The 25,351-nt window shown below is 41.7% G+C and overlaps 1 protein-coding gene across 5 annotated transcripts in view; it reads left to right on the top strand.

Moving 5' to 3' along the window:
* col5a2b (collagen, type V, alpha 2b) overlaps positions 1 to 25,351 on the top strand; it is a 27,236-nt gene extending 1,885 nt beyond the window's left edge. The window contains exons 2-56 of one of the 5 annotated variants that reach the window (XM_032506207.1): positions 6,312 to 6,524; positions 7,934 to 8,149; positions 8,230 to 8,454; positions 9,083 to 9,096; positions 9,194 to 9,226; positions 9,351 to 9,383; positions 9,868 to 9,921; positions 10,347 to 10,439; positions 10,538 to 10,612; positions 10,696 to 10,740; positions 10,875 to 10,928; positions 11,099 to 11,152; positions 11,255 to 11,308; positions 12,022 to 12,075; positions 12,197 to 12,250; positions 12,489 to 12,530; positions 12,632 to 12,688; positions 12,774 to 12,818; positions 13,103 to 13,156; positions 13,583 to 13,681; positions 13,796 to 13,840; positions 14,594 to 14,692; positions 14,778 to 14,831; positions 14,913 to 15,020; positions 15,133 to 15,186; positions 15,276 to 15,374; positions 15,888 to 15,941; positions 16,046 to 16,144; positions 16,236 to 16,289; positions 16,794 to 16,847; positions 16,920 to 16,973; positions 17,082 to 17,135; positions 17,271 to 17,315; positions 18,072 to 18,170; positions 18,274 to 18,381; positions 18,597 to 18,650; positions 19,022 to 19,075; positions 19,306 to 19,359; positions 19,477 to 19,530; positions 19,617 to 19,724; positions 19,854 to 19,907; positions 20,376 to 20,429; positions 20,583 to 20,744; positions 21,001 to 21,108; positions 21,218 to 21,325; positions 21,824 to 21,877; positions 21,970 to 22,077; positions 22,185 to 22,238; positions 22,360 to 22,467; positions 22,581 to 22,634; positions 22,734 to 22,841; positions 23,092 to 23,449; positions 23,572 to 23,762; positions 23,858 to 24,100; positions 24,440 to 25,351. In XM_032506207.1, coding sequence (XP_032362098.1) covers positions 6,312 to 6,524; positions 7,934 to 8,149; positions 8,230 to 8,454; positions 9,083 to 9,096; positions 9,194 to 9,226; positions 9,351 to 9,383; positions 9,868 to 9,921; positions 10,347 to 10,439; positions 10,538 to 10,612; positions 10,696 to 10,740; positions 10,875 to 10,928; positions 11,099 to 11,152; positions 11,255 to 11,308; positions 12,022 to 12,075; positions 12,197 to 12,250; positions 12,489 to 12,530; positions 12,632 to 12,688; positions 12,774 to 12,818; positions 13,103 to 13,156; positions 13,583 to 13,681; positions 13,796 to 13,840; positions 14,594 to 14,692; positions 14,778 to 14,831; positions 14,913 to 15,020; positions 15,133 to 15,186; positions 15,276 to 15,374; positions 15,888 to 15,941; positions 16,046 to 16,144; positions 16,236 to 16,289; positions 16,794 to 16,847; positions 16,920 to 16,973; positions 17,082 to 17,135; positions 17,271 to 17,315; positions 18,072 to 18,170; positions 18,274 to 18,381; positions 18,597 to 18,650; positions 19,022 to 19,075; positions 19,306 to 19,359; positions 19,477 to 19,530; positions 19,617 to 19,724; positions 19,854 to 19,907; positions 20,376 to 20,429; positions 20,583 to 20,744; positions 21,001 to 21,108; positions 21,218 to 21,325; positions 21,824 to 21,877; positions 21,970 to 22,077; positions 22,185 to 22,238; positions 22,360 to 22,467; positions 22,581 to 22,634; positions 22,734 to 22,841; positions 23,092 to 23,449; positions 23,572 to 23,762; positions 23,858 to 24,100; positions 24,440 to 24,586 — 4,883 coding nt within the window. In that variant the 3' untranslated portion in view covers positions 24,587 to 25,351. Of the gene's footprint in view, positions 1 to 4,591; positions 4,758 to 6,311; positions 6,525 to 7,933; positions 8,150 to 8,229; positions 8,455 to 9,082; positions 9,097 to 9,193; positions 9,227 to 9,350; positions 9,384 to 9,867; positions 9,922 to 10,346; positions 10,440 to 10,537; positions 10,613 to 10,695; positions 10,741 to 10,874; positions 10,929 to 11,098; positions 11,153 to 11,254; positions 11,309 to 12,021; positions 12,076 to 12,196; positions 12,251 to 12,488; positions 12,534 to 12,631; positions 12,689 to 12,773; positions 12,819 to 13,102; positions 13,157 to 13,582; positions 13,682 to 13,795; positions 13,841 to 14,593; positions 14,693 to 14,777; positions 14,832 to 14,912; positions 15,021 to 15,132; positions 15,187 to 15,275; positions 15,375 to 15,887; positions 15,942 to 16,045; positions 16,145 to 16,235; positions 16,290 to 16,793; positions 16,848 to 16,919; positions 16,974 to 17,081; positions 17,136 to 17,270; positions 17,316 to 18,071; positions 18,171 to 18,273; positions 18,382 to 18,596; positions 18,651 to 19,021; positions 19,076 to 19,305; positions 19,360 to 19,476; positions 19,531 to 19,616; positions 19,725 to 19,853; positions 19,908 to 20,375; positions 20,430 to 20,582; positions 20,745 to 21,000; positions 21,109 to 21,217; positions 21,326 to 21,823; positions 21,878 to 21,969; positions 22,078 to 22,184; positions 22,239 to 22,359; positions 22,468 to 22,580; positions 22,635 to 22,733; positions 22,842 to 23,091; positions 23,450 to 23,571; positions 23,763 to 23,857; positions 24,101 to 24,439 lie in introns of those variants that run through there. The other 4 variants (XM_032506208.1, XM_032506210.1, XM_032506209.1 and 1 more) reach the window with 4 other exon arrangements.

Raw genomic sequence — 25,351 nt, 5'->3', positions numbered from 1 at the left:
TCTTCAAAAAAGGCCCAAATATATACTATATAATATAAATACATGCCAAATCTCAAACCAGTGAGGCCACAATGCTCTATAAAACGGTAGATATCTATCTTGTATACCATAGCATCTTTGATCGCTTACTAGACAGTTCGACTGGGAGGATTGGCCTCTTTCAGCCTCCGTACTCCTTGGATGACGTCGTCTCCCATATATGGGCATACCATTGACTTTGCTTCCCTAAACACACGAGAGCAGACACGGATCCGCGAGCTAGCGGCATAAATGAGCCAAAACGCGATGAATTATGGACATAAAGTGGATAATTCTTGGATGTGAGGGTTTGGATATAATGCTCAACGACCCCGAAAAAGGCTGGAAGTTCCAGGCTGGATAGAAAATCCCAGAGGTGCTGTTTAGGCTCGTGGGCGAGTCTCTCGGTCTCAGACCCTCTGAGCCCTGAGGCCATTTTTACAGTTCATTGTCCGTCTGGATTTATTTGATAAAAAAGCTTGTAAAACATCAACCCTGTTGTCTACAGTCAAGATATGAACATCGGGTTTTTTCAGGACAAACTGGGTTATTAGAATATTTGGGCTGCAGTGAGGTCACTTGGATGTTAAAAATGGCTGTAGGACCTTAACCTGGCCCTACACTACTTTGCTGCTGCTGTTGTAATTACGACCACGTTAAAGCTACTATTCTAATTACAAAATGTAGGCTACATGTCAAATGAAAGTAAATGCACAGCCATGAACAATGGGGGGGGGGGGGTATGTGATCCACCCACTGACCAACAAGAACGTGTGGTTAGTGTAATTAATGAAATTCTTTGACATTTGGGGAAAGTACACTTATTTGCTTTTATAAAAGAGTACATAACAGTATACAACCAGCAGCCGCTTAGCATAAAGACTGGGGGAAACATGGGGGTGAAATTATTCCGCAATTCACAAGAAAGACCACGAATATTAGATGAAAATCTGAAAAATAAGCACAACGTTTTGTTGCATGAATGCATTTAGAATCATGTTTCAACCACTTGTGAGTCCCTGCATTTACAGGCCTGTCTTTCCCCCAAGTGTATAGAAACAGTAACAAATAAAATAAGCCTTAATAAGTAACTGCAATGAAGTAAATTAATACTGTTTCACCTTCATTAAACATTAAGATGAATTCAGACGTTTGTTGCAGAGCCAGGTGTGTCAGCTGTTGTTGCTGTTGTTGTTGTTGAACAGTCTGAGATTTATGATACTGGCAGACATCTTGTTCAGATCTCAACATGGGGATTTAACATTTGCTGTTCTTCTTGGCTTGGATGGGAATGTTTGACTCAGTTTGACTTTGAATGGTGGGACTCAGCATCAGCAGGCTCAAGCTAAGCTAATTTGTATTTCTCTCCACATGTTTTCACAGGTTTCAAGGCAAATTTTAAAACTCAATATTGGATTTAATTGGCCATTCATTGGGATATGACTGCCGTGTACAGCGAAGGCCAGTGGTACCCATACCTTCTGGCTTTTTAGATATGACCCTTATGATCTTAGTGAGAATCTAATGAATGTAAAAATGTATGTTCCTTCTATAGTTTCATTTAAAAGCTTTAAGGCCTGGAGAGCTGAAAGTATCAAGTATTTTGCAAGAAAACTGCATTATGTCTTGACATAATTATAGTGTGTGGTTGTCTTAGATACCTGTTTGCAAAACTTAGAAAAATAAGAAAAAGATGATAAAAATCAATCAAGAAATGAGTCATCTTGTGATTTATCCACCGGACCCCTTGAGGATTTCCACCCCCCAGCTTGGGAACCTCTAGCCTAAGGTGCAGTTTATGTAAATATGGTTTAATAATAAACCTGCGCTGAGGAGGTTTAGGCGTCTGCAAACCACAATGTCAGAGACCAGTGGACAGTTTCCACTTTAAAGGAGGTCCACAGTTAGTCATGAAAATTGCTTTCATTTTGTATTTCCGAGCCATAAACACATTTAAGTGGCTAAAAAGTATAATTTTGGACCCTAGTAGAGCATCTGAACCTTCTGCAGAACTTCAGTAATAATATACATTATCTGCAAACCGCAGTACTATAAATGCATTTTTGCAGGATAAAAGTATAAAGACCAAGAGCAATTTTCCCAAAACAAGGCAGTTGCAGAAGGATAGAAAATGATCTAAAACTTGTAACAAAACCTCTGTTGCCTTGTTAACGACCTACTGAATAAACCTCCAGCTCATTGATTTTGGAGTTGCTGTCTCATACATGCTGCAGCAGGAGGGTTCTCCGGGTGTGGCACCTCTGTGGTCTCCAAATAAACGCAAGCCACAATTTCTATACAAGCCCAACGTATAATCCAGCCTCTGTGGTTTCCACTGAAATAACTCCAGCTTTTGAAAACCAGCCTCCCTCGCGGGGAGAGGCTCCGCCACAGTTAGTACTCAGGACGTCACTAAACTGCCAAGATTCAAAAATGCTCACAGAGTTCGTAGCAGGTGGCCATTTCTTTTTGTTGCTTTTTCCCGTTTCTTCTTCTTTAGTTTTGCACTTTTTTCCTGATACTTTTCTTTGTTTCTCAGGCCTTTGATCCTTGACCAGTAGCGTACACATCGCGTAAAAAAGAAATGCAAAGCAAAAAAACGTTTCTACTATTGGTTTTACTGACTTTAAACCAGTAAGACATTTATTTTTCTCTGTGTCATTATATTAAATAAGTAGAGAAAATGCTGCTTGTTGAAAAGTCGACTTTGAGTTTTTTACTGTTTTAGCTTTACAGACTTTTTTCTTTTTCTTTAAATCAGATTGAATCAATGGCATTTTTTGAGTGTCTAAATCTTTCTTGAAAAACATTCCTTTTTTCTTGATTTAATTGCATTTACACACAAAGAGTAACTAAATGAAAGACTCCATAGACGCATTATAGTGATAGTGTTGAGAGGTAACTATAATCTTGACCTTGTGTTCCATAATGTGCGAACATGAAAACTATAGGTCTGATCTTGTTTTATGTTTACAGTTGCAGACATTGTTGGTGCAAAGATGATTACATACTTCCATACAGACACATTCACAGCCAGGAGCTGTCAAGTCCAACCACAGTCTAGTCCCTGACTGCCTAAGTGCCTTGCACAAGTGCAGCTCAAAGGCAATTTGCCTGAAAGTGTCTGAGAGGGTGTTTGCAATCACATATTTTTTCATCAAAAAGCTGTCAGTCTTATTATCAGCTGTCAGATTTACATCAATCATTCACTTCACTACTAAGATGTTTCAAATATGAAAAACAAGATCTCTTCATATAGTGTTTTGGTCCACATAGGAAGTTAAAACATATAAGCCTGGTGTTGCACATGACTGAAACCTTGGTAGAAATGCAATCGGGAAAAAAAAGTGTAAAGTGAAAGATAAATATAGTGTTGCATTAATTTCTATGAAGTTAAGTGACTTGTGAGAGAAAGATTAAATGGATTGAAGATGATGCGAACGCTGACATACCATTCTTTTTTTAGTCGAGGGCAAGCTCCTAAATCAGATGGATACTACAATCCCCATAATGCAATAGGTAATTTCCTTGCCTGGTACATGCCCATGTCGTCTCGAGATGGCATGATGACTTGAGGGTTATTTTCACCCTCCAGAGCCACAGACAGCTTTATATGAACAGTTTAAATAAACTGATTTAGAGGGCTATAATCTGTGGAATTTCCCTTTAAAGCGAGTAGGTCATAATTATGAGGCTTCATGTCATACAGTTATAGAGTTTATTGGCCTTGAGTGTACGGTATGTCTTTTTCTCTGCATGCAACATGAATGAATCACTTCCTACACCTGCAGTGCTTGGTGACGGCTGCAGCCTGCTGGCCAAATGGGGAAATTACAGTCAGGCTAGTTAGTTTCTTGTGATGTATTAAGGTGTGTTTTTAAAGGTTTTTATGTGGAATTCTACAATCTTAAATCAAACAATACCATTTAAATTCAACGTTTAGATTGTGTTATTGCCTTTCTGGTTCACTTTTGCCGACTTATATTCTACTGCTTTGGTTTTATTGAAAGGATACTGAATCTGTCCTTTAAGAAATCTCTTATTAATTATCACATTTAATACTTATGTCTCCTACACACAGCAAATGTTTCATGATCTTCGGAGTGCTTCAAAGTGGTGTGCACGCTTCACATGCACAAGGTCCAGATGTGAACTGCTGCTCTGTTTGACTCAGACAGCTGCACAGGAAATGGAAAGGTCTATTTCAACCATCAGATATGGAGTCCAGTGAGCTGCAGTGATGGAATAAAAGTGTAAAAGCATTGAAAGTATCAGGAATCCTGTCGGGTAAACTATCCCCCAATTTGTTAGAAACTATTTTAAAACCTGGGGAAGATACATAAAAGATACAGTTTTAACTGCACAGGAAAAACAGGGAAAGCCCGGAGCAGCATCATATCTATTGCTTTTTTTTGTCACTTCTAACTCTTTTGTCCCAGTGAGGATCCTGTAGGAATGCTGCCTGTGTTTTTAGCATCAGTGTTCAGGCTGTTGCGGAAATTAGGACAGCAGCAGGTGCTGTTGTCAACTTTTGATTGAATCTTTTCAGTTTTCGAAGTGTTGGCCGAATTACAATTGCGTGGAAACCAAGCCCCAAAGAGTCTGGCAAAAGTGTAGAGCTCCCCCCCAACGTCAACCTGGTTCTAATTAGCTAGAATACCTGAAACACCTGTTCACAACGAGACATCTAGATGCAGACTACTGGTAATGTTCCTCTGGAGGCTGAACCCGTACTATTAGCAGTAGTTCCAATGAGACAACCTGGTGGGAAAAGTTACATGAGTTCCTTTAAGCTTTGTCCATTGAGGTCAGAAAAGATGCTTGTGCTGCTTGATTTCACCACAGGCTCCACAAGTTAAGCTGAGGGAACCAGCTTTCCCCTTGTTGTGTTTACAGGCTTCTGAGCAGTTGCAGGCCCACACGAATTATGATTGTTTTCTCTTGGTTTATACTTGTGGAGTCTGGATTAGCTCCACTGGAGCACAAGTTTAGACAAAGCTATAATAGACCAGATATTATTGTTGCTAGATTTCTATATAATTTAGTGAGGAAAGGGGAGTAGATCTAGGGTTTTTCTGGATTTTCTGGAAGTTTTGATGGTCTATAGCTGAGGACAATTTGCACACATTCTGCTGTAGGTCTCATGATTGAAAACCCCATCACTGCCAGCTGAAAGGGAATTGTCCACATTACTGATAGCTCTTCTGTCTCATGAAGTTACCTGCACAGACAATGGAAAGGCCTACTCCCACCATCAGACATGGAGCCCAGAGCCGTGTCTGATCTGTGTGTGCGACACAGGTACTGTGGAGTGTGAGGAGGTGGTATGTGAGGAGCTCAGTCACTGCCAAACAACCGAGGCCCCAGAGGGCGAGTGTTGCCCTGTGTGCTCCACTGCAGCACCACATCTTCCTCCTAGCACGGACAATGGCACTGGTAATAAATATTTAATATTTGGCAGAGCAGATTTAGATGTGGGTCTGTGTGTTCCATAAAATATCCGCCTTTACAAATTCCACCTAGGTGGGTATTTATGTGGATTTTTGTGTGGTTTAAAAATAGACTTTTATATTTTCTGGAATGGTCACTGTGCAAGAGGTGATCAGATGAATGTTTTACCTCTTTCACATCCCTCCCCATCACTTGTCAATGATCTTCTTGTTTGTCAAAAACCCAAAAGTCCATCCATTTCGTCACGATTGTGTTTTTCTTTCAAGTTTTCATCCCATTATTTTCTCTCTTACATGTTTTTATCTGTACTGTTGCATTGTTACAACAAGCATGACATTTTAAGCCATCTTCACTGAAATCAGTTACTATACCATCTGAATTGTGAAAGCTTGCTTACAGGGCTGGGAGAAAATCAGGTATCACGATATTCTTGACCAAAAAAACCTCAATGTCATCATTGCGACGATGTTGTAGGGTTGACAGTTGGTTCTTTCGCAAAAATATCTTCACAATGAGATTTTAGATTATCATTAATAGTGTGGTCTAAAGGCAAATAATAGAACAGCTAGAACAGTTTGCTAAGTTCAGAAAATGAAATCACACAGAACACTGACTGCACACTTGATGTACTTATGGCATGTTGAAGTTGAGAAACCAGCAACAGGTGATTGATTAATTGATTGATAGCATAACATGTAAATAAAATAGAATATCAGAAAATGAGTATACATGCATTGGATCTCTCCTGATAACCTACAAAGGGCATGCATAATGTGATACACTATCAGCTGACAAGGAGCGTCTCTGGGTACTGATGTCAGATGCTGTTCTTTTTCACAAAGATTCCTGTACAGAAGACGGCAAAGTCTACTCCCACGATCAGATATGGAAGCCAGAGCCCTGTCGAGTCTGTATATGTGATATAGGGATGGTGGTTTGTGAGGACGTGGTGTGTGAGGATGTAGGTGACTGCAAGACCACTGAGACCCCAGAGGGCGAATGTTGCCCCGTGTGCTTGGCTGCCGCGTGGCAGCCTTACACAGACACTGAAACTGGTAACTGCTGATGCATCCTGGTTATTTTTTTGCAGGGTTTGGGTTGACTTCCCTCACCTTCAGCAGTCCGGACAGTCTTCCCCGTCTGTGTCAGGACTGCTGGTGCTCTTTGTCATCTCTCCCAGCCTGAAGCCCTCTTCTTCAGGCTCCATCCTCTGCACCCAACCTTTAAATGATCTTCTTTCTTAATGCTACAGTTTTGTGTTCAGAGTTTCCCTTTGACTGGGCTGTCAGTTTGCAAAAGGAATACATTACTTTTTGCCAAATAAGATCACTTCTCAACTTTTGTGCAGCAACAACATTGGTTGCAATTTACTGCTACACAAAAAGAAGTTGAGAGTAACTTGTGTACCAAATAAGGTGTATTCCTCTGGGAAACGGCTGCCTCCTACACCATGTCCAATGTCATGGTGTTCATTGCCCTTTTATATGCACTTAAGATTAAGCAATTGCAACATGTATTGGTCTTTGTTCTTAGTCTGAGTTGCTTTCTATATTTTAGCACCAATTAAGGCGTTAAGTATTTCAATGAATTGCTTTTTTCTTCGATGCACTGTTTCAAGCCCTTATGTGTTGTATTTAATGTGTGACTTTGGAAACTCCATAACAACCCCTCTACCCACTGAGATTAGTGGGCTGCACCAGCATTGTACCATTTTTCTACAAACAATAGCTTCTGCTGTCACAGTAATTTGGAAGATGCTAAAATCACAACAAATCTCCACATAGGGGCGTAATGGACTTTTACCTATTTTAGAATTATTTCTGGCATTAAGTCAGCATGTTAGAGCAGTGTTTCTCAAATTTCTTTCAATAATGTACCACAAAATATTGTTGGTAGAATTAAAAAGTCTATACAAAGAGCTGCAATAAAGTGCCGGCAGTGATAGATTCACTAAACAATAACCTTTTTTAAAACAAAAACATTTAAATGCTACATTTCAAATGTTTAGAATCCATAACTTAATTCATTCATTATTATTGTATAGTTATTTTAGGAATTATAGTATTTTTGCAAAATCTTCACATACCCTCTGCAGTACTCCAAAGTACCCTTAGAGGTTCATGTATCCCCATTTGAGAAACACTGTGTTTAGAGAATGTGTCATTAGAATTTATAACATTTTGGGAAATACACGTTTTTTTTACCGAGAGTTGGATGACAAGATCAGTACCACTCTCAACTTCTGGATGCCAAATTTAGAAGCTCCAGCTGGTTACCTTAGCTTAGCATAAAGCCTGGAAATGGTCAAAACTGCGTGGTAACAATCTTCTCATAACTCTTGGCAAGAAGAACTTTGACTGTTGAATTTCAGGTACATGGTTGACACTTTCAAAAAGAAACGGAAAAACCAACCCCATATAGGTCTACTAATTTAATTTAATTTCTCTGCTTCTGTTTTATAAAGATACCTGCACAGAAAACGGAGAAGTCTACGCCCACAATGACATGTGGAACCCGGAGCCGTGTCGGATCTGTGTGTGCGACATGGGGACCGCTGTGTGTGAAGATGTGGTTTGCGAGGACCTCGGGGACTGTCAAACTGTGACCCCCGAGGGCGAGTGCTGCCCTGTGTGCTTAACTGCAGCTTCCACATCCACTCCCAGTGCAGACCCTATAACAGGTAATTTATATTTATAATCATATTATTGAGGGAGTAGGCCTAGAATGTGCTTCTTTTAAAACATCTGTCCTCATTTGCAGCTGCAGATGAGAAGAAAGGGGACAGCTGCACGGTCGAGGGGGAGGTCTACCAGCACAACGACATCTGGAAACCCCAACCTTGTCGCGTGTGCGTTTGTGACAATGGCGTCGCCCTCTGTGACGAGGTGCAGTGCGAGCTGCTGTCAAACTGCGAGAAGGTCGCCACACCCGAGGGGGAGTGCTGCCCCGTGTGTGACAGCTTCGCCAGCGCCAGCAGGAGGATAGGTGAGATGAATTACCTGTTGTCCAAGGTATTTATGGTGTGGTCCTTTTCTAAGAGCCACTAGGCTTTCACGTGGCAGTATTGCCTGGTATGTAGTTTTTATTTTTATTTTTATTTTTTTTAAATCATTATTTTTATCCTCATAAGTTTGTACACTTGATGTTCATGTTCTATTATTGCTTAACTGATTCTCTGCTTACTGCACTTTGTCAATAAAAAAAAATTGAATATAAAAAATTACTTTTATTGATTTTATTAAAATAAAAAAATTACACTTTCACATCACCGCAGCAAGGTTTTCAGAGGGTGTTACGACAATTAATCATAATTAATTAGCGTATTAATCCTTCAGTAACTATCTTTTACGCTAAATGATAAATGCAGTAGATTATTTCTTTCTTTCAGGGACTATGCACACTAATAATACGTATATGTAAAATGTGCCAGAACTAGCCTGGAGGCTATTTTCCATCAGCTGTCCCATAGAGAGCCACAGAAAGCTCCTAAATTATCATTTAGGATTAGGTGTGTACATATGTCACTGTACGGGGTAAGTATATATATATACTTAACCCGTATATATATATATATACATGTAATTAACTCATCTTTTTTTGTGTTTTCCCCAAGAAATTATGGGCAAGGTAAGTCCTGATTCCTTCTGACATGGATTCATAATTAAAACAAGTTAACAAATGATTGTTCTTAAAATAAAACAAATTGTTAACACTTTCTTTACAGGGACAGAAAGGTGAACCAGGTGATATCCCATATGTAAGCAGTTGCATGCAATTCAAAAAATAAAAAACTATCTTTCAATGAATAATTTCTTTTTCTTTTTTTCTTTCCCATGTATTTTGGCGACAAGGTCTTAAAGCTGTTTTATTTGTACCCTCAGGTTGTGGGGCTCCCTGGACCTACAGGCCCCCCGGTGGGTTTTTCTTGTTTTTACTCCCTCCATTGTTTCATCTGGCATTTGTTAATGTGTATAATTTGATAATTTTTGTGTATATATATATATATATATATATATATAGTGTTAATAAATAATTAATAGCTGGCAGAAGGCTCTTAGGAATGATCTCTCTTAAAATGAGCTCTATGCACTCATTTTGACACTAGAGGGCACTAAATAGTGGTTATATTTGGAATATTTAGAAATACCCGGACAGAGTGCAATATCTGCAGTACTGTTTGCCGACCTTTTTTAGAAAAGCAAAATAAATAAAAATATAAATGCAATATTCTGTGCAAAGATTGATGGGCCTATATTTTGGAATAATCATAGTTTACCATGACTGTAACGTAGCACTCTTCTAACAGCACTCTGAAGATGATGGATTGTGTGGTCGTTGTGCACAGTAAATCTTATATGTGTAAAATGTGTTTCTCTCATCCTTGTGTTTCTGGTTCAGGGTCCACCAGGAGCTCAGGGATCCACTGGACAAAGAGGCTTTAAAGGCAGACGGGTAAGTATGCTCTACATCCTACCAATATGGCTGCCAGAGATCGGATTCTTACTTAATGTACTAGATAGATAGATAGATAGATAGATAGATAGATAGATAGATATTTATTTATCGATCCCAAAAAATAGGAAATTATGGTGTTACAGCAGCAAAATCAGTCACACAGCACAGAATATAAATGAAATACTAGGGTACAATATACATAGATGCAATACACATGAAATATACTTGAAATAATAGTAATAAAATATAATGACAAATATTTGAATATATACAGGAGGGGAATACAAAAATGTGCAACTGCTTAAACAGTATGCTACAATGTAAATAAACCAATAGTGTTGGTTGCACTCAGTGCAGTATGGTGGTGTCTCAGTCTTACTATGTTGCCTCTCATTGATGATTTTCCCCCATACACCCTGCAGGGATATGCAGGCCCTCCAGGATTTGACGGCGAGCCCGGTGTGCCAGGAAATCCTGGAGAGCCAGGACCAGCGGGCCATCCCACCCACCCTGGGGTGAGTCGAAGACAAAATCTGCATTGTTCATAGAAAAGGAAAAAGCACTATCTTAACAGCGTTTGAACATTTATCTGAATTAATTTTATTCCCAAAAGGGCAACCTGGTGTCCCAGATGGCTTCAGGTTTCGGTGAGAAGTCTAGTCTGGCTGGGATGGTATCAGGAACACGCGTGAGTACTGCACGCCAAACATATATGCAGAGTTTGGAAGTATGCTATAATGTGTTAAGAACACTGTATGAAATGTTATTCAGGGTGAAACTGGACCAAGAGGACCCCCAGGCTCGCCTGGAAGTCAAGTAAGTTTTGGCGTCATAGCAAATATCTAAAGGCTTAATTTTGATTTGATTTTCACCTTCTGTCATCAGACTTGATGTACGAACTCTGTACATCTCCATGTATCATAAGTGGCTATCATTAATCTCCTGTTCAGGGTCCACCTGGAGTTCAGGGAACCCCAGGAGAGGGTGGAGATCCAGGACCAATGGTAGGGACATTTCTGCTTCTCCATATGTTATTTCATATCTAATGCTCATATATCCACATCGAGCATCTATAGGGAGCCATTAGTGTTTCTAAACCTGCGATGTTAGAATAACATTTGAGTCTGCTGAATTTTGTGAAAGTTAAGTGACGTTTCCTTGGGTTGGTCCCCAGGGTGAGCCGGGTCATCGAGGACAAGATGGGCCTCCGGGAAAAACTGGTCCTGATGTGAGTCAAGCATACATGCATCCTCTTGAAAATGCAAAATATACTTTTCATAATCTCAGCAATTATATATCAGTAATAATCCATCTCACTTCTCCTGCTCAGGGAGAACCTGGACCTGACGGTGCTCCGGGAGAACCAGGATTTCCAGGATCTGTGGTAACCAATCACCTCCCAGCATTCACACCTACATTGCATACATTATAAAATCAATAATACTTACCAAGTAGCACAATCAAGCCCTGGACTTCACCCCAAGCCCTGGATATATACTATATATTTTTTTCAAAATATGCACTCAACCCATTCAGACTTTTTTTTTTTTTATAATGCAACAGTTACTTTGTATGTATATATTTGTTTTTCTGTATCGTATTATTTATTTCATATTTATATTTAACGTTAGTGTGCAGCTTTTAACAAGGCGAATTACACATAAGGGTACTTATTGAGGCAATAAAACCTTTCCAAAAAAAAAAAAGAATAATTTCTAACAATGTATTCTGATCCCCAGTGGGTAAATACAGTTTACACTCAGTTTTTGTTAGAAATCTCACACACACGTCAGAGTACAGTGCCTTGCTTTGGAGCACGTGGCAGTGGCCAGAGGTGAACTGGCATCTCTACAGATAACAACACTCTGTGCTTTGGTCCTCACTGGGACTTGAACTAGCAACCCTCCGGCTCCCCACCCAACTCCCTATGCTACTGCCACCCCACTTCTGATTCCTGTCCTGAGGAAACAGAGGGGGTGGAGTTAAATCTGCGGACACTCTTATGTGTAATATTATCTAATGTATGAACAGACACCACTTTTTATGACTTGTAGACATGTTTTCTCACCCAGTGTGTTTTTGTGTGCTTGATTTCAGGGTCAACGAGGGTTCCCGGGACTTCCAGGTCACCCAGGACTGAAAGGCCACAAGGTAAGTCACACTGTTGCCTAGCAATGCATGCTCCCTGATCAAAAGTGGTACAAGGCCTCACTTTTCCTGACTACGTTTCATGCGTTTATGTACGTTTACTGTATTTAAATCTCCCCAACAGGGACATGCCGGTCTTCTTGGGCCAAAAGGCGAGTCTGGACCTGCTGGAGCCAAGGTGGATAGTTGTCACCTAATGTTGTGGTTCTCAAAGTGGACAATTCTTTGTGTCATTAATATATTAAGATTATTATAAAGAGTTGTGTGTGAAAGCCAAAAATTGCTAAGAATCAAAAATGATTTCACGTAATGACCTGTTCCTAATGTCATATGAAAATCTTTAATCAGCTGTTTCTTTTTTGCTTTAAACTGCACATTTCCAACCTGCATTGTTTCGGTGTCTTTGCACTCTGCAGGGTAAATCTGGCACTCCGGGGGCAATGGGTGCTCCAGGCCCAGTGGTAGGTAACACCTACAGTACATCACAACTGATCACCACACCCTTTCATACAGATGTCATTCATACAGATGCTGAGCTAGTGTTGTGTTGTGTTGTGTTCAGGGACCAGCGGGCATGCAGGGAGAAAGAGGCCGAGCCGGACCAACTGGTCCTGTGGTAAGAAAAGCAAAACCTCTTTATTCATTTAGGAGAAAGCGCAAAAAGGATGTTGCAGGATTGAGACATTTTCTTTCTCTTCCAGGGCAAACGGGGTGCAGCCGGCCACGTCGGCAAACCCGGTCCTCTGGTAAGGACTTCTCTGTACTGTAGAAATGTACTTAGATAAATTGGGAAATAAGGTTATCGCCGTTCTCTTTGCAAGGAAAGGAGTTTACACACTTCCCAAAGTGTAGCATTATTATTTACAATTCTACATAATAGTCTACTTTAATGCATCACTAGTTTTGGACGTCAAGTTTTTTTTTCAGGTCAGGCACTTATTTATTTATATATATATAAGTGCCTGACTTACCAACTAAGCTAACCCAGCAACTAGTTGTTAATCTTTAACGAAAGTTCCTTTCACTACAGGGCCCAATAGGAATCCCCGGTGTTGCAGGATTTCCCGGGAACCCAGGAATGAAGGTGAGACTGTTGACAATGTTGTAGTACTGTAGACTAGAAACACTTCGAGAAGAGTGGAGACGCAACATGAACCCATTTTTATCCTGGGTCTTATTTATCTGACAGAGAAATCTTGAATTCTCTCGTAGTAAATTTGAGATCTTGGCAGAACTGCCAAACCAGTACTGTGACGGTTGCAAAACACAAACATTCATTGACCCTTACTTCAGTTCATCATGCCCCACGATATCCAGCAGGGCCGATGGATGAAAGCCGGAACAGATAACTGTCGATAAAGCAGCGTGTCGAGGATCAGTAGAAGAAAACAAGTCTTTTGTTTTATCACGTGTAACCCCAAACCATGCCAAAATCTGAGCTCCTAAATTTTAATGAAAGACCTTGGAAATCGCTTTTAGAAAAAAGTACTGAATCTGAGTTCTGGTGCAGGGAGAACCAGGGCCGACGGGGGTCCGAGGAAGCCCAGGACAGCAGGGACCCAGAGGAGATGCTGGTCACGTAGGCCCCCCCGGGCCACAGGGGCAGCAGGTGTGTTCAATGTCATCACTCCGTCTTTTGTTGCCGTTTCTTTCAAACCTGTGTTGGTGTTAGACTGTATCAGGCTTTGACTATTATGATGAGTTAATATTTTGCTTTTATCAGGGTGCCTCAGGACCTGATGGAGCTCAAGGCAGTCGCGGCCAAGCAGTAAGTACAACTATGTACTATCATTTTTTGAAGCCTGTGAATCTGTTGTGGAACTTGTTATATGTAACTTTCAGTTGGTGTTGATTCTTGCGGCTGTTTTAAATAAGTGTTAAAACACTCTTATACAGCTCATGGTGACATTTTGACTTTTTATGCATTGGCTAACAAAAATGTTAAAAATCACAAATGTTACAGCTTTGATAATTAATAGCACACAATAATTAGCAGTACTTTTGATATATTATAACTTAACTGAGTTGGAGCAGCAACTAATAACTATTGTAATTATCTTTTAATCTCTGGGTCATGTTCTTGATTAAACTTTCAGTTGTTTGGTCTATATAATGTTGTAAAGGTCTTTTCTTTACAGGACTTCATCGCCCACTGTATATCACAGAGTTAGCTACACCAGGAGGTTATGGAGTTGCGATGAATGTTTTTCTCAGACAGGAAATCAGTCATTTACAATAAGAGAATTAAGTCACCAATGCATCGGTGCATACGGTAACTTACTTTACTTGCTACTATGTGTCGTAAATCATTTAGTGACTTTGTGGGGAAAATCTGACCCTTGCAAAGGAATTAATAAAAACTAGATAAAAAACAGCGTTCTTTTCCCTTATAGTCTCATTTGCTGTCACAGGTTATTTATGATTATCAGATGAAAAATCACACGGTTTCAGAAACATTAAAAAGTTACGTATATAACCTTTTTTAATGAATGTTTTTATGAAATCTGTATCTTCTCCCCAGGGTCTAGCAGGCGTCCAGGGTCCAGCCGGGCTGTTGGGGGCACCCGGCCCCCCCGGCCCCCAGGGCATGACAGGAACACCCGGACCAAAGGGCCAATTGGTACCTTTCTAGCCCTGTAGTATGACTCTGTCTCCATTTCCATCTCTGCTACCTGTAGCTTTAATGTTTTGATCCTGTTTCTCAGGGCGAAGCTGGACTGCCTGGATTCAAAGGAGAAGCTGGGTTTAAGGGAGAAAGAGTAAGTCCCTTTACCACCCTAAAAACAAAGACCATGAAAGTTGATTGGAGGAGACTGACTGATTATTGGTTGCTGGGTTAGGGTGACCATGGTGCTCCGGGTCCGTTGGGCCCGATGGGAGAGGACGGAAAGCGTGGCCCCCGAGGGGATGCTGGATCCATCGGGCCTCCAGGATCTCCAGGGGAGTCAGTGAGTCAACTTTGACTTTATCTTTTCCATCCTTTTTTATCGGAGAGTATGTTTCACGATCTTACTTTCGACCTGATACTCCAATGTGGAAACATTTGTTTGTTTGTTGTAGGGCGCTCCAGGAAACCGCGGTTTCCCAGGTGCAGATGGACTACCAGGCCAAAAGGTGAGTTCCCATCAAAATGCAGACAACGGCAGAATCGAACCTCTGTTGTTAATTGTGATTTTTCTCAACCGTGCCATTGGTTCCATCAGGGAGCCCAGGGGGAAAGAGGACTGACCGGGTCGGCCGGCGCCAAAGGTTTAGATGGAGATCCAGGACGTAATGGGGAGCCAGGTTTAACAGGAGCTCGGGTAAAGCAGACATATCCGATGTCGTCATTCGGTTTTGGAAGTAATAAAACTTTGTTTGTTTGAGCAACTTGACATCGGCAGAAAGTCTTTGCGTCGTGGAGTGGTTTAACTGTTCACCTTGATAGAGTGATGTAGAAGTGGTCAGTACGCTGTGATGTCACTGTTGGGGTGAAATACTGCTTTTCAGCCCAGTGTTAACACTCACACAACAACTCTTCTTTAAGTTACGATCAGTTTTTGGTAAATTCTCCCATGGTTTTCAATCCCCTCCCTCTAACCTGTGTGAGTAGGAACATAAAGTGCTTTGTTTATTTCAAGCTTCACATAAAAAATCATGACCAAACAGGCCTTGCACTGCACCAAATCTACATTTAATAAAATGACAAATATCAGTAATAGTGTTCCATGTTAAATTACTAAACGATAGTTTTTGAATATTAACTTTTCAGAATGAGGTGTGGCTTCAGAATAAGGTTTATCTAATGTTGTTCTGTATCTGTGTCTGATTCCCAGGGTCTGACGGGACTGATTGGCGCCCAGGGATCAGAGGGAAAGCAAGGACCAATTGTACGCCAAACGTTTTTTTTCATTTACGTTCACAGCATACCAAAACAATGAAATAGAAAGGTATTTTCCCGTGCATGTATTAACATTTGCTTCGGTCTCTCCAGGGCTCAGCGGGAGACGATGGCAAGCCAGGCCCAGCTGGCTCTACAGGAAACCGAGGTTCAGCCGGACCCATGGGTCTGCCGGGCCCTAAAGGCTTCGCTGTCAGTATATGTTTATGTACTGTAACTTAAATGAATTGAGAGATACTGGGCAGATGATCAGATGATGACTTCTGTGGTTTCTGATTTGTAGGGTGATGCTGGGAAGACCGGAGAAGCTGGCAGCTCGGGGCCTCCAGGCCAACGGGCAAGTTGTTTTTATTATTGATATAAAATCCTTTTCATACTAGAGATGTTCCATTAACAAAGTATGAGAAAAGCCTCTGATTCTGCCTGAAATACTGGTATCGGAAAGAACTGGGATTCATGCATCGATATGATGCCACCTAATTTAACAAAATCTACGTTAAAGTAGTTTGTTTATGTTCTTTTTCCATCATGACTGACTGTCAAACTGGATAAAACAAGAAAGTTATACTGCATTCATTGATGTGTTTGTTCATGTTTCACAAAGAAACAATAATGATATAAATCATATTACATCCTTACAAGGACAAAAATATACAGCAGTTAAAACTGAAAAATATGACCCCCTGGTGTCGTATCGGTACTCTGTATCGGCCGATACGCAAGTTTCGGTATAGGAAATTAGTATCAGGACGCAGGAAATGTATCGGAGCATCTCTACTGCATACTAAATCCTACAATCATCAGTACAAATGTCCTGACAGATGCTGTTTGTGTCTTCTAGGGGGTGAATGGGAAAGACGGAGAGGAAGGCGCTGCTGGCCCAGCCGGTCCAGCGGTAAGCATCTATCATCAGTGATGTGATAACACCTTGTCAAGAGGATTTTACATTCTGTTTTCTTTCCTCCAGGGTCCTGCAGGAAAGAGAGGAGAGCAGGGACCACAGGGGCTGCATGGTTTCCAGGTACATCTCATAATGATATACATTATTTTATTTCCGCATGTAAATGAAAATGTAATTTCTGTTATTAGCAGTAAATAAAAAAATAAAAAATGATTGTGTGTTTTTTAGGGTTTGCCCGGGATGCCAGGACCACCTGGAGAGTCAGGAAAACCAGGGGCTGAGGTACGGTTTTTGTAGAGATTACATTTTAATTTGTTTTGATTAGCCGTCAAATTCTATATGTAACAATAATGTGTCATCAGTATACCCAGCAGTTCTTTTCAGCATATTACATTAAGCATGATGTGTTTTTCCCAGGGTCTTGCTGGAGAGGCAGGAGCAGCTGGAGCTACAGGGCCGAGGGTAAGTCCGTTACCATTCCTCACATAGGCTGCTCTATGTATCGGGTTTATCAACTGGTGCAATAAACACATCATGAAAAGCTGCCAAGACACTCTTTTTTTTGTGGATTGAAAGTAAATATTAGTAGAAACTACGCGTCATAATGTAACTGTCATTCTTTTTTAGTCCTGCCTTTTATATCCAATTCATGACTTTGCATGACTTTATTACCTGGATTTGTTTTTTTATTCCTGCCCCTTTTAAAACCACCTAAAGCTTTAGTGCGTAACCTTTTGATATTAATGAACATCTGTTAGATTCCAGCCGTTGCTAAATGAGTTGCTACAAAGCCAATTAAGACTCTCAGCTGCACCCGACTCTCTCTGGATCTCTCAGTGTGACGATGTCCACAAGATTGTGGCGTCCAGCGACTTTCCCACGCAGAAACTCTAATGAACATAATGACCTCTTCTAAAAAAGCCCATCATGTTTTTTTAATACTCCGTGTCCTCCTTGGCTACTAGCAACTGTGTGGAGGCGGTTGTATCATGTGACGCTCCTATCATGTGACAGTTTTATTGTCATCACTTCAGTAATTAATTCTTCATGGGGGAGACAGAAACTACGCACTACAGCTACACACTGTTAAGCTTTGTTGTATTATTCTCCTTATTGTATTTTTGTGTAGTAAAATATTTGTGTAGCAAAGTAAGCTTTTCAATGTGCGGTGTAAGCTGTCTTTACTTCAAGCCTCTTAAATTGTGGTTGTCCTTGCAGGGTGAACGAGGCGCACCAGGAGAGAGGGGTGAAATCGGACCCAACGGTCTGCATGGACCCAAAGGTAGTCCGGGTGGACCAGGACCAGATGGGCCCAAGGTATTGGAACCATAGCAACCCTGACTCTTCAAGAACCAAAACCCTACATCATTTTTATTTACAATAAACCTTATCTGTGACACTTTTCTCCCGTACGTTTTAGGGTAGCATTGGTCCAAAGGGCGCTGCCGGAGAGCCAGGAGGTCCAGGACTCCAGGGGATGCCAGGGGAGAGAGGCTTATCAGGACCTTCAGGCCCAAAGGGAGATGCAGTAAGTTTAAGATTCCTCCACTGACATGACCCTGAGTAGAGCAGCATATCTGCTACTCATGTCCCAATTTCTCTGTCCTCATGTGTTTGATGCATCAAGTCTGAGCCAGGTCTTTGGGGTCTTGTCAAAAGTAATACTGGGAAATGTAGAAAAGAGAGGAAGAGTTTATTGTGTGTTGAACCTGAGGCACTGATAAGGTTGACTTCTCCTGACAGGGCTCTGTTGGAGAGAGCGGAGCCGAGGGGAAAGCCGGAGCTGACGGAGCACGGGTGAGTCGTCAGGACACAAGAAGAAGAAATGTTTCACCTGACGGCACTAAGACTAAACACATTCACAGGCAGTGGCTGGCAATCTTACAATTCAGCTTTCTGTTGTGTAATAATACATTTATTTTTTTCTTATATAGCGCTTTTGACTTAGACTAGACTTAGACTTAGCTTTACATGGTAATTAAAGACACTTGACAGTAAAACCAGCACATGAAAACAAGATGACGCAATAAAACAACACATAAAACGAGCATATAAAACTACCAGTTACTAACAGTGGATAGTATGTAAGACTATTGTTACCGTAATGATATTGATTTGTGTAATGAGTGATAGTTTACTTCTAATATACTTTTTTCTTTTATTCAAAGGGTCTTCCTGGTTCTGTTGGACCTGTTGGTCCCAGTGGACCCAATGGAGAGAAGGTGAAAAATAATCCGCAAAATCCCAAAAAATGACACAATATTTGACTGAAATTGAGAAAAAGAACTGCGTATGTGTCAGAGTTATAGCAGTCCACTTTTGAATTAAAGTTGGACACCCCTCTGTAAAAGGACTTTGTTAAATCCAGGTTTGAATAAAAAGAAACTTTTATGTCATATTTTAGGAAAGTATTGTTTACATTTTATTGAAATTATTTGCTCCTTTAATTCAGGGAGAAACGGGCCCACAAGGACCTGCAGGACGCCGAGGCACAAGAGGAATCCCTGTCAGTGGAACATTTTATTTTACAATTAAATTGGAAAAAAATTGTTTTCTTTGATTGGCTGTACGTCCATTTTCTTCTTCATAAAGTGTGTGTGTGGGTATGTGTCGAAATAAACAGGGTTCTTCTGGTGAGCCTGGTCCAACCGGTGCTGTCGGCTTCCCTGGGACTTCTGTAAGTGGCCGCTAAAGACGGGGCAGTCATGAATACCCATGAATAAACCAAATAAAGGCTAAATAACCTTGCTGTTTGGGTCCCAGGGTCCTGATGGTCAGCCTGGGGTTAAAGGTGAAACAGGCGAGGTCGGACTGAAGGGAGAGGGAGGGTCACCTGGACCCCAAGGGATGGCTGGGAAAGCTGGAGGACAGGTAAACGCACTGTCAAAAACATGTCAAACAAGTCAGTTGATTACATTGGCTCCGTCCCCAACTGCTACTCTGCCAACTGTGTGTGTGTGTGTGTGTGTGTGTGTGTGTGTGTGTGTGATGTGTTTCTAGGGACCAGTTGGTGTGACTGGACTGAAAGGTGCTAGAGGAACACAAGGTGCAATGGTGAGTTAGACTCCATATTTCAACATGTGCTGTTTCTTACTTCATGACTTTGGTGCGTCCACAGTCTTTATTATTATCATCAAACTAGGTCTTATGATTGTCCCCGTCCATTTAAGCCCTAAATGGCAAACCAGCCTGACCCCTAAAATGCTGCTTTTGCGTTAAACACACACATGTACATTTTTACTTTTCTTTTACCAGAATTTCATGTTGATAAGGCGGCTTACCCTTACTGCACATATCCTGACAACTGTTATGTGTTGTACAACAGGCAGTGGGCTCTTGTGTTGACCATGTCAATGCAGAGTGATGTAACTTTTTCTTTGTACTGTATTTATCCATGTATGTATGCAATATGTTGTGTTGAATTCTTTAAACAGCACGTACTGTTTGTTTCTCCTAAACAGATTTCCTTCAGGCCATAAAATGCTCTATATCAATCTCACTAGAAGTGTTTCCTTCCCACAGGGCTCGGCTGGTTTCCCTGGGTTGCCCGGAGGAGTTGGACCAGCTGGCTCTGTCGTGAGTTCATTGCTTCTAAAAGTTCACCAATCTGCATGATATCAATAAGACTCTTCCCAGTGGGTCAGTCTCATACCTGCACGGGGTTCATTAAGTCACATTTTGTATTTTCAAAGTTTGGATTAGAGAAAAGATTGTGTGTGTGTGTTTTAGGGTGCTGTTGGCGCCGACGGGCCTATAGGTGCTCCAGGAAAGCAGGGACCTCATGGGGTTATTGGGGAGAACGGACCCACAGGACGTCAGGGAGAGAGCGGACCTTCGGGTGCACCGGGCAGCTCTGGAGAGAAGGGAGAATCTGGAGAGGACGGGGCTCCAGTAAGATGATTGTCTTTAAGTTTGGGCTGAGTCGGATACACAGATCTTGAGATGTTTCAATGGCTTCTTCTTGCACTGTTTTAGCGTTGTGTACGTGTTTGTACTCTCAATGTTTTTACCCTGTTTCTATATGTATATTTTATTTTCTTGTATTTATGTTATTTATTATCATTTGAGCCTGCCCTGTCAAAGACAAACTTCTGTCACATGTGACAAAGTTTTTCTCACCTTGTCTGTTGATGTGTTTCTATGTCAGGGGCCTGATGGGCCTCCAGGACCTGCTGGCACCTCAGGACAGCGAGGGATTGTGGGTCAGCCTGGACCGAGAGGAGAAGCAGGCATGCTGGGACTGCCCGGTCCTGCTGTACGTCTTCCTTCTGACAGCGTTGGCTGGTCCTTGTTTTAGCCACACAGAGCGATTTGAGGATTTGGTGATGAAACTGATTCATTATTTATATTTATCTACTCCTCAGGGTCCACCTGGAAAAGCTGGAGCTGCTGGAGTTCAGGGCGGCAAAGGGCCTGCTGGTGGAGTTGGTTTACCGGGAGCCACGGGGCCAAGAGGAGAGCCTGGACCTGAGGTTTGTCAAGCTGATGTTTTTTTTAAATTTGAAGTCAATTTCAGTCAGTGCTGCTGTTTTTGAAAACACAAACCACTGTATGACTTTGAAAAAAGACGTTGGGTTTCTGATTCCAGCTCCAAAAGCAGACTTTCTGATTTATTCTAGTCATTTCAAAATATGGTATATCAAAGCCAAACTATCTAAAAAAATGCAATAATATATCAGATTGTTTTTCACATGTGCAGCTAACCGTTTTCCTGCTGCAAGTCCAAAACATCTTTACAGATTTCATGGTCTTAATATGGCAGCGACATGTGAACAAGTGCTTTAAGGAAAACAACTATTGGGGAAAACAACTGGACAATTGAATACAAACTAAATTAAGATAGAAATCTCATCTCTGTAACGCATCAATGTATTTGTTTCTTTGCTGATGACTCAGCTTTTATGTCACACTTCTGAACTTTAAGTTTTCCCTGTGGGAAGTTAACCAAGTCATTATCTGTGTTTTATCAGGGAATCGCTGGAGCCGAGGGGCCTCCTGGGAGGGACGGTCTCGTAGGGGAAAGGGTAAGATTAAATACATGGCACATTTAGTCCCCCACGTTAATGGCACCTTGTATACAGCTGTGTGTACTATTCACTGGTGTGTGTGTTCTCAGGGAGATAAGGGCAACAGTGGTCCAGAGGGTCTGGCTGGAGCTCCTGGGTCTCCAGGGACGGAGGGTCCTGTGGGAATGACGGGGAGTCCAGGACAGAGAGGCGATAACGTGAGTTCCTCAAACACAAATACAACTCAATTCAATAAAATGTCAACCACATATCTGTCTGTTGCCAAGTCAACTCTGTCAGATCTTTCTGCTTGTTTTGAGTTTAGGGTGCCAGAGGCTCCTCTGGACCCCAAGGACCACCTGGAGTACGGGGAAAAGTGGTAAGCATGAACATTTTTTACCTTGTTGATTCCTCAAAAAATACAATTTAACAATTTCTGATCATTGTGAAACAATGTTTTCCAATCATGTGTTTAATTGTCCTCCCGTGTCTCATTTTAGGGCCCTCAAGGACCACAGGGAGAGAAAGGAGCAGCTGGAGAACAAGGAGAGAGGGGTCAGAAAGGACACAGAGGTTTCACTGGACTCCATGGTTTGCCAGGAACAACTGTAAGTAAAATGTTTATAAATTAGACCACTCAAAATACTTCAGATACTGCTATGTCTAGTTAGTTCAGGGAAACATTGATACTGAAATATTGACATATTTATTTCTATTTCAGGGCCAACAAGGGGAGTTAGGAGCGACGGGTATTGTTGGACCAGCCGGGCCGAGGGTAGGTGTAAAATATCACAGTGCTGGGAATTTTAATATCAGTCTACGTGCAGCTCTTCCTTATTTTACAGTGGGGGTGACTCCCTCTTTTACCGTCTAGGGTCCTCCAGGAGTGTCTGGTCCCCCTGGAAAGGAAGGGAACATCGGTCAGCCTGGGCCAATGGGCGCTCCCGGAAGCAGAGGCTCCATCGGGGACATCGGCGCACATGTGACACAAGATTACTTTTTTACATTATAACAATCATCTTATTGGTATTATCCTCAGAGTGACTTTAATGTTGTGTTATCAGTAAACTCGCTGAGCTAAACATTGTCCTTATTAGAGCGGCTCGGCTGAGAAACATGAAACAATCACTGTTAAAGGCTCACTTGGACACATCATTCTGAGATTACTTACACCTCATTAGCTGAAGCAGATGACAGTTATTTTGTTTCCTGACTCAAATTTTTTTTTCCAGGGTCCGCCTGGCGATGCCGGGCCGTCTGGCCCCCCAGGCCCCCCCGGACCACCCTCCACAGTTATGGAAGACCTCTTCGCTGCCCCATACGATTACGACGGGAAAGGCACCGTGCCAGAAGCTGTGGAGTTTGTCGAGGACGATGTGGCTGCGGATCCTCCTCCTCTTCCAGAGATGAATAGAGATGAAGCCCTTCCCAATAAGAACTCTGTCCTCTTGCGTGCAGACACGGGAGTCCACGCCACGCTGAAGACCCTCAGCGGACATCTGCGGAACCTCCGAAGTCCTGACGGCAGCAATATGAACCCCGCCAAAACCTGCCAGGACATCAAGCAGTGCTACCCTCACAAACAAAGCGGTGGGCTCTTTTTCTTCAGTTTTCTGTTTCTTATTTTATATATTTTTTACCCAAGTTCCATACATGTACCCAAACCTATTGATGGATTGATTTATTTATTTACCCTTGCACATTTGATACAGGTGAGTACTGGATTGATCCAAATCAAGGAAGCACAAAAGATGCCATCAGAGTTTTCTGTAATATGGAAAGTGGTGAGACCTGCATCTCCGCCAATCCGGCCAACGTTCCCCGCAAAGCCTGGTGGACGAAATCCATTCCCAGTGCCAACAAACTCGTCTGGTATGGAGCAGACATGAACAGTGGAACCAGAGTAAGAAATGAAGACTTGTGCATTCTGTGGAAGCTTTAAAATCTTTATTGGGGTTGTTTTATTAGTTATCATGCCAACTTGACATCTGATTTCAGTTCCGCTATGGAAATACGGAGGAGCAGCCCAATGCGGTGGCGGTTCAGTTGAAGCTGCTGCAGCTTTTGTCCAAAGAGTCTCACCAGAGCATCACCTACCACTGCAGGAACAGCGTGGCTTATAAAGACGTGAAGAGCACCAACCTGAAGAAAGCGCTGGTCCTCCGAGGCTCCAATGGCCAGGACCTGAAAGCTCAAGGAAACAACCGCCTCCGATACACCGTCATCGAGGACGGCTGCTCGGTAAGTCCTCACAGAATCCTCAGATTCAACCGAGAGCCATTGGTAGGATTGGGCATTGGGAATTGGTTCCAACTGGGAATCGTTCCTTGATGGATATAGTTTGTAATCAGTTATCGGTTCCAAGTGAACGTGCGCAAGTTTTGGATTCCGTAGGCGCTTGTCGTGTTGCAGCCATGGAGCATGTGACTCGTTTCAACACCATCCCTCAAAGAATCGGAATCGATAAGAACCGTAATTGAAAGGAAGAATCGGAATCTGAATTGTTGAAATTAAAATGATGCCCAATCCTAGGGATTGGAAGACACTCTTACTGATTAATCTGGCTTTCTTTTCTCTCAGATCTCAAACGGAGAGTGGGGCAAGACAGTGATTGAGTACAGGACTCAAACCTCGGCCAGGCTGCCCGTCGTGGACGTGGCCCCAATGGATGTTGGAAAGCCTGATCAGGAGTTTGGCCTGGACATTGGCCCTGTGTGCTTCTCCTAAAACAAACGCAAAATGGACAGAAACAGCCCTTTTTTGGAGGAGTAACATCATCATCAGAAAATTATAGCATATGGACTCCTCTGTCTGTGAGCATACAAGTCGATGGTTAGATTTTTCTACACATGGCTGCATTTCCCATAAGCTGTTAAAGTATCTGCTGTGTCTGCTACAGCTGTGTGACCGGTAGGACATAATTTATTTACCTTGTCAATAGATGTACAATCTGGAGCACCAGTACTCCACAGGGAAATGCATGTGTGTGGAAAAGATAAAGTCTGAGGTGCTAACATGAAACGTGAATGAAAACGAGGAGTTTAGATGGATTGTAAACTTACATAAACTGGAAAAAGAGCCAATAATATTAAAGCTTAAAGAGATGTGGTCTCAGAGCAGATTGCATAAGAACTGTTCATAGCCAATAAAAACCTTTTCATTTGGGCTTTTTTTCCAGTACATGCACGTTCAGAAGCCGAGATATGGCAAGAGTTAATATAGCAATGACTAGTTCTTAACTTTAATGGAATAAAAACTGAAAAGGATGCTTGAACCTAAATTATTAAGTTCTGTGCAGGAACTCATTTACGCTTTCAACCGAAAACCTTTATCTCCTTTTTAAAAAACTTCAACTGTAAATGCAACATATGACTGTAAATTGCAAATAATTTGTTTGTTGTTGACTATGGATGTGGAATAAATGTCTTTCTTTGGAGTGACTGTGGTCAAACCAAAGCAAGAAAGTTGAATAAACACTCTGTCCCCCCTCAA

The sequence above is a fragment of the Etheostoma spectabile genome, chromosome 24, assembly GCF_008692095.1.
Source record: "Etheostoma spectabile isolate EspeVRDwgs_2016 chromosome 24, UIUC_Espe_1.0, whole genome shotgun sequence".
In the NCBI taxonomy this organism is placed as follows: Eukaryota; Metazoa; Chordata; class Actinopteri; order Perciformes; family Percidae; genus Etheostoma; species Etheostoma spectabile.
This window is presented reverse-complemented; position numbering and strand designations above follow the sequence as displayed.